Raw genomic sequence first — 13393 nt, 5'->3', positions numbered from 1 at the left:
ATTGTTCCTTTTTTCTTCTAATATTATTAATATTGTACTAAAGTATATTTCCATTAAACTTGATTTTTAACAAGTTTGCTGTTTATTTAAGCATGCTTTTATTATGTCTGCTCACTTTCACTTAGGAACTCCCATAACATTTTTTATTTTCCTTAATCTCTTGTCCAGGTCTATATATATTATAGACTTGTATTATCTCTTGTCCAAGTCTTTAATTAGAGTTGTGAGCTTGTCTTACCTACATCTGCAAAGTATAAGCTCCCTGATGACAGGAATTATGATTTATATCTGTAGCCTTGACAACACTTAGTAAATGTTCAAAGAAATAAAGGAACTTGGGGCCAGTATATTTTCCACAGAATCACATTTATAATGTGAGCAGACAATGAAGATAAAAACTGATATACAGAATCTTACTTCCTCTCAGGAAAGCACCTTTCCCAAATTGGATTATCCCAGTATTTTCTCATCACTGCATCAATACTTCTTGGTAATAAAATACAATAGCATCTGACTGAATATTGTGAGATACACCAAAGGAGGAGAGAATTTATGCCCAGAAGGAACTTGAGTGCACTTTAGCTCAGGTGAAAAAAATATTCAAGAAGATCATGTCTCATAGAAAGGTTCATTAACACTGGGCATGTTTCTAAACCTCAAGAGTTTTCATGTATATTCCCCTTGGGGTATATATGAAAAGGATACTATACTATCTATCACTAAGAAATTATGCTGAAAAGGAAGTCTACTTAATACATGTTTATAAAAATCCTTTAAAGTTTACTGTATAGTTAAAATTCTTTTTATCTTCTAGAAGGTCCAGTGACTTTGAATGACTACAGTTTAACCAAACCTCATGAAATAGAAAACGTGGACAGTGCAGAAGGCCCAGCTAATGAAGATGAAGATACAGGAGGTAAGCCATAGTGTATTAAAATCTAATGGTTATAGATATGGTTAAGGCTTCACATGAAGAAGAAATCAGGAACTCTCTAAGGAAGACTTGAATTTGTGGGTTGAGTTGGGAATAATTCAGTTTGTTCATTTCACAAATATTTACATGTAATAATGTGCTACAAGATATCAGCAAACTTTGAGAATTTAAGGTATTTATTCAGTGTTCAAGTTATACTAACTTCATTTTTAAAATAATGTTTATTCTTTTCCAATATAAAAATAATACACGTTGAGTTTAGAAAGTTTGCAGTGTTTTCAGCACCAACAAGTTCTGCAAGTCTCCATTATCCTCTTGTTCTGAGACTATTGAGATTTTAACATAATACTGGATTTCCTTCATTATATAACCATTAATTTGTTCATTTGCCCTCAGCTCCTATTCCTTCTTCTCTCCATTTCTACCTGAACTTTTCCGCCTTTGAAGGACCGTAAGTTTAGCCACTGTGCTGGTCTAGATTGCAGGCAGCAGTACAAGTACAGCAGGTGCATCCCCCTCAGTCCGCTCCTGTTCACATAGGGTAGAGTCGCTTAGGTACAGAACTAGTGGGCTGTTTCTACTGCTAGGCAATACAGCAGCATTCACTGTTAACCCCAGTTTTGCCAAATGGAGTGAAGGCACAACCTGTCCTATCAGGCCTTTAGGAATTCTAATATAAAGGTTAAAAGTTTTTTTGCTTAGGAATCATCTATTTCCAGCACTTAATAGTAGCAGACTTCGTAGGTCCTCAGTACTGCATCAGGTAGGAAAGGGGAAGTTGAGGTGATGTGGGGAAGGAAAAAATAGTATAGTCATCATATCAGTGTCCTCTCCCCTTGGGAAGAATTGCATAATCAGACCAGCATTTTCCCCCATGGAAAAATTGCATAGTCATACTAGCATACTCCCTGCAACCTCTTTCCCAGATGCACCAGAAAAACAGAGGAATCTGTCTAGTTGGGAAACTCCCTTAGCTCCCTCATGTTGAGTGTGAGCACATGCTCTTGAAAACTTGTAAACCAGCCCTTCATGCCTGCTTCTCCCCTTGTTTTATGTAACCAGTGTTTAGCTGCCTGTTCCCAATCTCTATGAAACTATTATTCTGAGGAGAATTATTTGACATTATGTGCTGTAAAGTGTGTTTCTTGTTCTGAAAATATGTGATTTTGGTGGCCCAAATTGGTATCTTCTGTTCCAGTTCTTTTATAGTACTCTGACCATTTGCATCTACCACTATATGATGCAAAGTCCAGTCCAGAGTCAACATCTATTCTGTCTGTTCCATATTGGCATTGGTTCAGTAATCCACTTGCCAGCTTTGCGTGGGCCCTTCTCCCTGAGGAATCTTCCCCATGACCATCTGCAGCTTCTGTCTTTCTTGTTGGCAGACAGAACAGTTTCTGCTGGCAGTTTGAGCCTTTTCAAAAGGAAAACCCCAGATTCAGTCCTCTGCATTGCTGCGGTCCCCAAATGTCCACTCATTTCATGGACTCAAGTGGCTACCTCAGGCAAGTACACAACAATATCCACTTGTTAGTTCCAGTCACCTTCCAAATCTGGAAGGCAGTTCCCGTAATGGGCATCAACATGTCCTGTTTTAATGCACCCTTCAAATTCCCATAGTGATGTCCATAGGACTGTGATCCTCCGTATGGGCATCCCTTTAAGATCAGGTTTCCTCTAGCCTATCCACATGGCCAGGCCATTGGCTATCACCCATGAGTCAGGTAAAAACTGAAACATAGAGACTTTTATCATTGCTTAATTCTTCCACATGTCTAGGAAACAGGCATGTAATTCATCCCACAGAACTGATTTAACTGTACCTTCTTCAATTAGAGTGATGGTCTTTCAAACAGGATATTGCTCATTTACCTTGGAACTGCCATCATAAACCAAGTAACTGTTGGTCAGTCAGGAGCTGTTTATAGGGCACTTAAAAAGTATAGGGCACTGTTTATCGGGCACTGCCCGCAGCACCTCACACAGTTCCAAAGTCAGTCCTAGTGGAAAAGAGGCTCCCTACTTGTGAGTATCTCTTGCTTGCATTCCTCAAGTAGCATAATCCTGTATAAGCCATTTCCATTTCATTATGGAACTCTTCTGGATATTGCCCTCCCAGAAGCATTAGAGCATTTCTCTGACATCACCTAAGACAGCATGAGTATTTCAGATGTTAATATTGTTTTTTTGTCCTGTAATCATAGGGGCAGTTTCAGTTAATGTCTGATAGTGGGCTATTAATTGCCCCTCAAGTGGAATTTCTCTATTCCCTAGTTATAGTCATCATTGCTGGGAAACACGTGGAGGCTTTTGCCATAAGCCCCAGTCTGTACTGTACGTAGAATTTGTCTGTACCAGCTCTTCAGCTTCTCTTCTACACTGTGTGGGCTTGGACAATCTTGTCCATTCTCATTTAGCATGTCCAGTTAATACTGCTTGAAGGACAGATTTAGGTGCTTTATGTTGTATAGAAACAGTTTCCCAGTCAGAGACATTCCCATAATACATTCAGATAAAAGAGATGCAACCACTTCAAACATACCAGCTTTCCTCCGAACTTTCACTTTAATCCATCAACCTTTACATTCCTAACTGTGACCTCCATCAGGATTTTATCAACAGGTTTTGATTTTACAATACTAGGTATGGGCGATGTTCCCCAGTCATACATAATATCCACTCCCATAAAATATTCATGTAAAAGAGACACTTCTTCACATAATGCTTGTTTAAACATTCCAATTTTCATCCAGACCTCCACCTTAATCCTATCAACCCTTACATTTTTATATACTCTCAATCTAATTGAAGCCCCCATTAAGGGCTTCACTAATGAGTTTTTCTACCACAGTGCATGAAGTTCTGACATCAGGGAGTCCCAGAAACTTTTCATCACCCTCTGACCAGGTTGCCCCTTTATGTGCAAAAGGCTTTGGGTCCCTAGTGAGAGAGTGACTCAAGGGACCCTGATACTTTTGTCACAACAAAGATTAGTCTGCCTATTGCCCTAGACGATTTCAGATCAGATTTCTCAATGTAATCTTTGCTTTCTGGCTTTTTAAATTCCTCTACACTGCAGAGAATAGACTGGGCTTGTTTGGGGCCCTTTGATGTAGGGGAGCCAGGAGGGTATCCCTTTGGTCCATCCAACCTTCTGAAGTGCTGTATCAAGACTTTTGTTTCAACCCCATCAATGTGTTTTATTTATCCCATTTCTAAATAACTATCTAAAGAGTTTCACATTGATGAGATGAGTACCTTGACTCTCCTCTTTCTTTTTCTTCTGTTTTGGCCTTATAATGTTTCCTTCCTTCATCTTATTTCTTAATAACTATTTACAATTTTCTACCTTGCTCAGACAAGTCCCTTGACCCTCCCTCTGCCTCTCCTCATTTTCTTATAAATTAACCTAATGGTCTTAACTAACATCTTTAAGACCCAAGGAGGGAAGCTGAGACAGCAAATCCAATAAGACTCCTTAGAATATTGCTTGATTTTGTATCAGTAAGTTACATGGGGTGACCATGCAAAAGAGACCCCATGTTCTAACTGTATTTTCTTAGATTCTGTACTTGTCTCTTTGGCATCCATTCATCACAGGGGGATGTTTTCTTATTTTCTGTGTTTTTCTGTACTTTTGATGCTTTGACGTTTGGGGGCCTTACAGATCTGGAGAAAGACTGCTCTTTCCTGGGATAGCCAATTCTTAGAGATAGCAAAGGACTTGGCCAGGAGCATGTTTTTCATATACAAATAATCCAATCCAAAGTCTGTACTTCCCAACCACCTCCTCATCTAACTTTCATAAACCAAAGTAATATTTCCCCTGCCGAAATTATTAGGGCCAAGTACCAGTCAACTAAAAACCATGGGTCTTGTGAGTTTCATAAACTTCTTTCTTCCAAGCTTCATTTCCATCTCCTCTTATGTCTGCACCAACTTCATCATACTGTATCCAACATATACATGCTTAGAACCACACCATTTACCATGACTTGAGCATCAGGCATATTCAGTGGATGAATATCTCAAGTTATCATAAAGTCAGTTCCATATAGCTTATGTACAAAGATTATCAGCTATTTCATCTGGGGTTGAGTTTATAGAGTTTATATATGGATAGTCCTCCTCCTCAGGTAAACAGACCCTACAGTGGCTTTTACCCAGTACACCAGCCTGGCTGTACCCTTGGAAAAATTTTACTGTGTCTGGATCAGGTAGAACTATCTATGATCATTCTATAGCAAGCTGTAGGTCGTGTATCAACCCAAACATGCTCTTCCACTCTGTAGCATTCAAAACCAAAGACACTGCCTCTAAATTAATCATTCTCACAGTCCATTTTAGTAGAGGTTCTTCAGGAAACTGATGACATTGAGTCACAAATGAGAAAACCCCTTCATGATATGTGCCCTGGTTTTGGTAGTTTCTTAGTTTTGTCCTCCCACTATGTAAACTACTTCTTGGTGACCAGAGGTCTCAGAGGTACTCTTCATTGTTCCTGAATAATTTTACCCCTTGGAGGTGGCTTTGAGGCTAATATCTGAAGCTCAAACCAGACAAAATCTGACCTCGGTCCAGCATCAAGCTCTTTGATTCAACACTCTTTTTATTTCATTTTAGTTATTTTAGATAACAATAACCAAGGGATTATACGTTTCACTTTTTTCTTCTTAGTTTGTGTTTTCTTATGCCTCCAGTGAACCAGCTCCCCAGGAGTTGGATCCATCTCTGAGTACTCTTGGTAATTTTACTTTTAGTAACTAATCACAGCACAGCTGCTCCTCTATAATGTGGATGACCACATAGCCAGGGATCAGAGGTTCCTCATCCCCTGTTCTTTATTCCTTTCTCTTCCCAAACTATGTGTTTACATGAGCCAGGACTATGCTAGCAAATCCCACTCCTGACACCAATTCCGGTTTCTGGGTATTTTCCAACACCAGCAGCCAATTCTCCAGACACCAATCGGGTGTCCACCAACTCAATTCATTTCTCATACTAATGTGGGAGCTAGTGCAGAACCTTCCAGTTAAGGGCTTAGTCCCACAAGACTCCCCTCACTTCAAACACCAGTTGAATATTCCAGGTTCCCAGGTTACCCACAGCTTGGCTACAAATTTGGGATCTCCCACAACCCCCCTCTCAGGTTTGATAATTTGCTAGAATGACTCACAGAATTTAGGAAAGCACTTTACTTACTATTACCAGTTTCTTATAAAGTATACAACTTAGGAATAGCCAAATGGAAGAGATGCATAGGGCACTGTGTGGGATGGGAGGCCGTGGAGCTTCCATGCCCTCCCTTGGCACACAACCTGCCCAGTACCTTGATGTGTTCACCAACCCAGAAGCTCTCTGAATCTCGTTGTTCAAGAGTTTTTATAGCATTCAATCACCAGTTCCCTCTCCCCTTCCTGGAGGTTGGTGGATGGGTCTGAAAATTCCAGTCCTCCTGGAGGCTGTCTAACGGCACCACCCTAAGTCACCTCATTAGCATAAACTCAGGTGTGACTGACAGGAGCATGTTATAAATAACAAAAGACACTCCTATAACTCAGGAAATTTCAGGGGTTTTAGGAGCTCTGTCAGGAACTGGGGACAAGTATTAAATATATTTTTGTATTTTACCACAGTTTGGAAAGTTCTTAGAAGTACAAAGGAGAAAAAAACCTCTATCCTACTACCTAAAGGTAGTCTGTATCAGCATTATGGAATACTACTAGGCTTTTTTGTGAATTTTGAGCACTATATTTATATTAACATTACACACATTTTATGCTAATTTCTATGTTTATAAATCTGACCAATATTGTTTTGTGACTGTCACTCAGATTTCATCTTAGATGTCATTTCTTTGGAGAGAATTTCCCTAACAATCCAGTCACTATTTTAACACAGTACCCTATTTTAATTATCTGCATGGCACTTACAATGGATAGTTTTGTTTGTTTATTGTGTCTCTCTCTCCATCTTTCATGAATCAGGATCTTGGACTGTTATTTTCATTGCTAAGTATTTGCAACACCTAGAATGGTACTTAGCCCATAGTAGGTGTGCAATAAATATTGGTTGAGTAAGTAATTAAATGAATGCCTTGGGTAAATTATTTATACATTTATATGTGTTTCTTAAAGGAAGAAAAGAAAAAATAGAATTGTTTCTTGGGATCTTTTCCTTTTGCCTTAGATTCTTAGGAACCAAGAAATAGAATTCTATGTCTAAAACTTCTGAGATTCAAATCACAGCTTCAACTAACATTCCAGCTCTGCCTAGCTATACATTAATTTGTACCAGTTCTTAACCACAGAGTCTGAAAAATACTGCCTGGCACAGGATGTGGTCATTTGTGCTGAGGAAAGGCATATGGTGTTCTACCAGCTTGATGCAACTTCTTGAAGGTGACATCCATGGAGTCACACTCAGAATGAGGCAAATGATACCTGGGCCTTTGGCTTGCATTTTTCTGATTAGGGATTCTGAATTGTGGTATGTAATGCCATCAGTTTATGTTGGAAATGAGGATCCCTATACAATTTTTAGTCTGGGAATTTATACTTGATGTTAGAATTTGCTCTAGATTCCAAGAAGTAGCTTATGAGTTTTATGTTTTCAGGTATTCAGAAAAAAAAAAGATTAAAATCTCAAACGTAAATAAGAAACCAAATAATTCCATTCAATAAAGGGAATTTAAAACAAATATTGTGAAAACCCTTATTGTGTAGTAGTTTTCTAGGAATCCAGACAATAGATTCCAAACCTCTGCATTTTTGACCCTGCTCCAGAAGTGCTTCCAAGGAGAAGAGAGAGATTTGGTCTCTGTGATCTGCTCAGTTTGGGTCATCTTAGACCGCTATAGCTGCCTATGCCACTTTTATCACCTTACCTCCAACTGCATGTCAGTGGATTAATGGTATATCTGTGTATTTTCTTCAGTTGTAAAGAGTCTAGGAGTGTCATAAGTTCTTAGTAGAAACTAGAATGTATCATCAATCATTCTAAATAATTTGGGAAACAGAGAAGAAAGGGTTCTTTCTTCTGCCTGACTTAGAAAGAATGAATAGGCCAACTTTACTGTTGAAAGATTAATCCATTAATTCATGATTTAAGCCCCAGACTGATTACTGTATTGCTAATGTTGGCACTTAATCTGGTCAGGCTTTTGGAAAACGTTGTTATCAGGATCTTGCTTTTTAAAAGAATATGATATGTACAAGTTATACATGCTAAATTATAAAATAATACAATTGAAAAATAACATTGCCTGATAGAAGATATACCCTATTGCATAATAAGTTTCCCTGCTGTAAGTAGCATAGGGAAACATTAAGACTAGAGTTAAGATTGTACTTTCAAAGGTTGTTAGGGAAATTAAGCCATAATATAATAATAATTAAGAATAACTTTAAAGCATGCCTCAGAGGATCCTATTCTATTTAAGTTTAATGGAAGCATTTTTTAAATGTCCTCTAAGAAGTTTTAGAAACTAAAACGTGTCTTGGAATCTTTTACGTTCAGAATAATCGCAGTCATGTTTAATTTGTATGGCCAAAAATGTTATGTGTTATCTTTTAAAGTTTCCAGCTCTCAGAAAATTAGAAACACTCACTTTATTTTTCTCTTGTAGAAAGACAGACTAAATTTTTAGGGGGAAAAAGTCTTTACCCAACTAGAACTGTTGTTTGAGAAACAAAATAAAATATTTGGGGGAAAAAAAAGCTATCATTTAACATAAATTCACTTGTTTCCCTCCCCCAAATATTTTGATCATTTTTTTACAGTATGTTCCTAAGAACCTAGTGCAGGAAATGGCCAATTTTTTTCTGTAAAGAGCCAGATAGTAAATACGTTTGGCTTTGTGGGCCATACAATCTCTGTTGCAACTTTTTGACTCTGCTGTTGTGTTGTAAAGCAGCCATAGAAGATACATAAATGAATGCTCATGGCTGTGTGCCAATAACTTTATTTACAAAAACAGGCAGTGGATCAGATTTGGCCTACAGGCCATAGTTCACTGACTCCTGCCCTATTGTATACATTTATTGTGTGATAAGTTAAGAAAGCTTTTGGTCCTTGAAAGGAACAATGTTCATATAAACATTTCAAAAAGGCAACAGTGGAAAATGTAACACTATTATTTTTTAAATTAGAAAAATTTATATCATTAATAGCTCTGTTAATCACACACATACATAGGTGGGTATAGCTCTGTACCACTATAATTTATGTAAATTAATTGGTCACAAATAAAAGCATAAGTGAATTAAATGTTTTGTTACTACTTAGTTGGCTTCTCCTTTCTTCCTGAAAATTTAAATTTAATCGACATTTGCACTGGAGATATTTACATCATTTCAAGTTTATTTCTCCCATGAGGCCTTCTTAGACTATCCCAACTCCCCCAAGTATAGTCTTAGAGCTAAGTTTTTGGAATGTATTTACCTCTTTAAGCATCTAATTATACTCTATCTGGAAGTGTTTGTGCATGACAAACTTTCACCCTATTACATTTTAAACTTTTTGACAAAAGAGCCCAAGTAGTCTTCATTTACATCTTTCTAAACATACCCTACCTATGAAGTGATATAATCCAACTAGATTGAAAAGCAGAAGAAATGAAGAGGTTCGGAGTCTTTTTCAAGCCTGGTCATTGACTTCTAGGAACAATTATTATTTCTCTTCTTAGTGGAACCAACTGCAACTGTGGGCAGATTGATCTTGAGCAGTAGGAAAAACTGCTGGGATCCCCAAGTCTTTATTTTTATTTAGCATTGAATGAGTGCTGGGGTATTGTAGGCAAGTCACTGAATACAGAGGATATTGGGACCTTTCTGTTGGATCTAAATGTGAGTTAGATACTGTAATGTCATATTCCTATTGCATATATTTCGCCAGTGCTCACAGAGGAACAGAGTAAAATTAAAGCCTCTGGATATCAGGGCTAAAGGTAAGAAATGTTCAGCAGTAGTGTATCCAGGGATATGACTAGGTAGAGATGACACAAGATGGTGGAATGTCACCCCAACAAGGCCCTATAAAAGAGAAATGCAGGAAGGGCAGAATGACTGAGGTAGAAACTCACAGCTCTTGTTTCAGCCCTTCCTCTGAAACTGGACCCCCATCTTTGCCATTTCCCACTTAGAATATGGAAGGAGAGATTCTGTCATGAGCATCTATGTTTTGAGGTTGTGATTCCACATGCATATGCTGATGGCATTACTCTTCTTCAAATAACTAAGAGTATAAATTTGGCTACCAACTCCCTGCATTTAGCACTCTACTGGCCTCCTTTCTTAGCAGCCCCCTAACAACCACCACTTCTTCCTACTTACACTAGCAGTTTGTTCTGAAGCTGCTATGGGGCAAGAAGTACACACTATACCTCAATATCCATCAACATCAGCTGTTTTGCCCTGCGGAGGTTGCACATTTACCATTTGCGTTAGTTTCCTAGGGCTTCTGTAACAAATTACCACAATCTGTTGGTTTAAAACAATAGAAATTTATTCTCTCACAGTTCTGGAGGCTACAAGTCTCAAATCAAGGTGTCAGCATGGCCATGCTCTCTTTAAAGGCTCTAGGAAAGAATGCTCCTTTGCTTGCATTTAGTGTCTGATGTTTCCCAGCAAGACTTAGTGTTCCTTGCACTGTGGCAGCATAACTCCAGTCTCTGCCTCTGTAGTCCTTGGCCTTCTTCCCTCTGCTTATTTCTGTTGTATGTCTTGTCCTATTCTTATAAGAACACCAGTCATTGGATTAAGGGCCCACCCTAATCCAGTGTGACCTCATCTAAACCAAGTACGTTTACAAAAATCACATTCTGAGGTGCCTGGCAGACATAAATTTTGGGGAAACACTTCAATGCACTATGCCTTTCATTTACCAAATCTTTACAACTAAGTATCGAATATGCCTGATACTCATTGTGAAATAGGCTTCTTTTTAATTAATTGTACAGTGGTGATCAATTTGTGTATATATTTAATTATTTCTGTTGTATAAGAGTTAGGATCATGCCTGATTCCACAAGAAAAGTTGACTTGGATAATTTTTTAAAAGGTCTTGAATTTTCTCCATTGTGATACCTTGTATAATGCTTAGATCAAAGATAACAACTTCAGTTGGCTGAAAAAATAATTCTTCCTTCCTTAGGAGATACAGCTCCCAGCTTCAGCAGCTTTCCCTGTCAGTCTCAATCTCTTTTGAGGTGTACAACATTTTTGCACTCATGAGAAATACAAACTACTTTGATGCTTCTGAAAGGGGGGAAAAAAAACAAGCCACATTTGTGGTTTATGGATGCTAATTACTGCTACATTTAGTTGTGTGAAGGAGGGGCCTATGGCTGGAGCGAGCTGGGAGAGACCGAGTCAGCCTCGCCTAGGCGCTCACTGAGGTTCCAGCTGTACTGCTCAGCACACGCAAATATATGCTTCAAAAGGAAGTGCCGTTTTTTATCAAAATATTACATCTCTCAAGCCCAGATCAAGACCTGTCGCTCATGGGATGCAGGGGTTATCTTACAAAATCAGCAGTGCTTTGCTGCAGAAGTTCACTCACAGGGGATTTCTGTAAATGCTCACGATGGGCAGAGAGGCTTTACAGTTTCTACTGTGTCAAATGGGTAAGTTCTGTTGGTGATAAAACACAGACGCCTCACCTTGAATCTTTTTAACAAAAAACATCTCTGGATTTTTTTTTAAATCAAGCTGGGTGGCACAGTGAACTGAGAGGCGCTTATAGGATGGTATTTGGCATCTGCAAAAGAGGAATGGACAGTTGTAATGGCTGACAGAAAAACAGGTCTGCACACTGCCCTGAGTGGGGCCTCTGAGACTGACCCCTTCCTGTTGCTTTTTGTTAACTGTGGAGCAATAGTGCTGGTGCCTCCTTGGAGTGGAAGCAAGATGAGTGTGAAATAAAATGCAGGCTCTGGACCAGTTGGTTGGGTAGCAATATGTGTGAAACACCCTTATGTGCCCGCTAACTCTCATGGCATCTGCTCTTGCCAAGTGAGTTCAGCTGCTTAAAGTAAGTTCAGCACCAGGCGTGGCAACCCAGGCCTCTGTGTATCCTGGTGCAGTTTGGCACCCACATGAAGGCACCCTGCTGAGGGGTAAGTGAGGAGTCCCAGTGATCTGCCAGAGTCAGTTCGTAATTGCTTGTTAAATTTTGAAGAATTTTGTGAACTGGCTGACTTCATGTTGGTAGCTTGAAATGGGCAATGCTATTTATACCACTGACATCAGCAAATGCTACAGATAAACCCTTTCCCCACTCTGGGTTGGTTTTTAAGCACTTACCAGTGCACCACTGGACTCAGCGCTGAATGAAATCTAGTTCTGGCTCATTAAGTCATCATTTTTCATAATTTGTCAGAGGGGGCTTTTTTCTTTTCCTTTTTTTAAAATTGTAATTTGTATGAAGGAGAGTAGTATTGGAGATGAGGAGAGTACATGAGATCTCTCCACAACATAGTAGGTAGGATCCAAAAATTTTCTCTTTAAAATATGGGGTCACATTATTGTAAAGTTAATGAAATGTAGGGATTTTTAAATAGAAACTGTTACAAAAAAAGTACTAAGCAACGAACAGGGAAGCTTAGACACAACTGACCATACATGAAACTTAAAAAGTCCCAAATAATCATGAATCAGTTACTTCCTACCGAATCCTTTAAGAGTTTTAGCTGCTCCTGTCGGAGAAGGGAGAAGCAGTGCACAACTGGAGGTGATTACTGATCCTGTTATACCTACATTTGTGTATATTACATTGTGGTCTTATTGTATTTTATTGTCTCCCAAACAGTTGATGAAACGGCAAGGACAGTCTTTTTTTGTCTTCTTTTATGCCAGAGTTTTGGGGTATATGTAAATGTTCAATATTTATCCATTTTCTTTCTCCCTTTCCATTCAACCATCTGTTTATCCATTCATCGTCTGCATTGTTCTAAGTGCTCTCTTATAATTGTTAGGTAATTAAGTAAAGAGCAAGAAGAAGAGCATGTGAGAACATTTCGGCAATGGGGTATTTTTTAGTAGTGTCCTTTAGCCTGGAGTATGGAAAGACTTTCCAAGAATTACACAGTGTGGATATCCAGGTCTTCAGTTTCAGTCTATTCCCTTTCCTAGAACTGATCTGCCCTATGAGGCTGCTGTCGTTGAGTTTCTTCTTTCCCATCTCCCTTTCACAATGATACTTCTTCATTTTATAAAGAAAGGCATAACTCTCATCCACCCCAAATCTTACTTCTTTGCACTAAGGTGTAAATACTTTCAAGATAACAAAGGGTCATTAGATAATTTCTTTAATCTAACTTTCGTAAATACATTCCCCTCCATGCATCTCATTAAAAGGTGAATTCCCTACCATAAATAAATAAATAAATAAATAGGTAGATAGATAGATGGTGTATTCCCAGTAAATTTTACTTGATATATTTAATAATTATTGATC

At 38.5% G+C, this 13393-nt stretch overlaps 1 protein-coding gene across 3 annotated transcripts in view; it reads left to right on the top strand.

Moving 5' to 3' along the window:
- The window catches only part of IKZF3 (IKAROS family zinc finger 3), a 75229-nt gene that overhangs the window by 18362 nt on the left and 43474 nt on the right, over window positions 1-13393 (top strand). For all 3 annotated transcript variants that reach the window (XM_036930446.2, XM_036930448.2, XM_036930449.2), the window contains exon 3: window positions 815-916. In XM_036930446.2, coding sequence (XP_036786341.1) covers window positions 815-916 — 102 coding nt within the window. The remainder of the gene's footprint in view (window positions 1-814; window positions 917-13393) is intronic.

The sequence above is a fragment of the Manis pentadactyla genome, chromosome 4 (genome assembly GCF_030020395.1).
Source record: "Manis pentadactyla isolate mManPen7 chromosome 4, mManPen7.hap1, whole genome shotgun sequence".
Lineage (NCBI taxonomy): Eukaryota > Metazoa > Chordata > Mammalia > Pholidota > Manidae > Manis > Manis pentadactyla.
The sequence above is the reverse complement of the archived record's forward strand: the minus strand, read 5'-3'. Positions and strand labels throughout refer to the sequence as shown.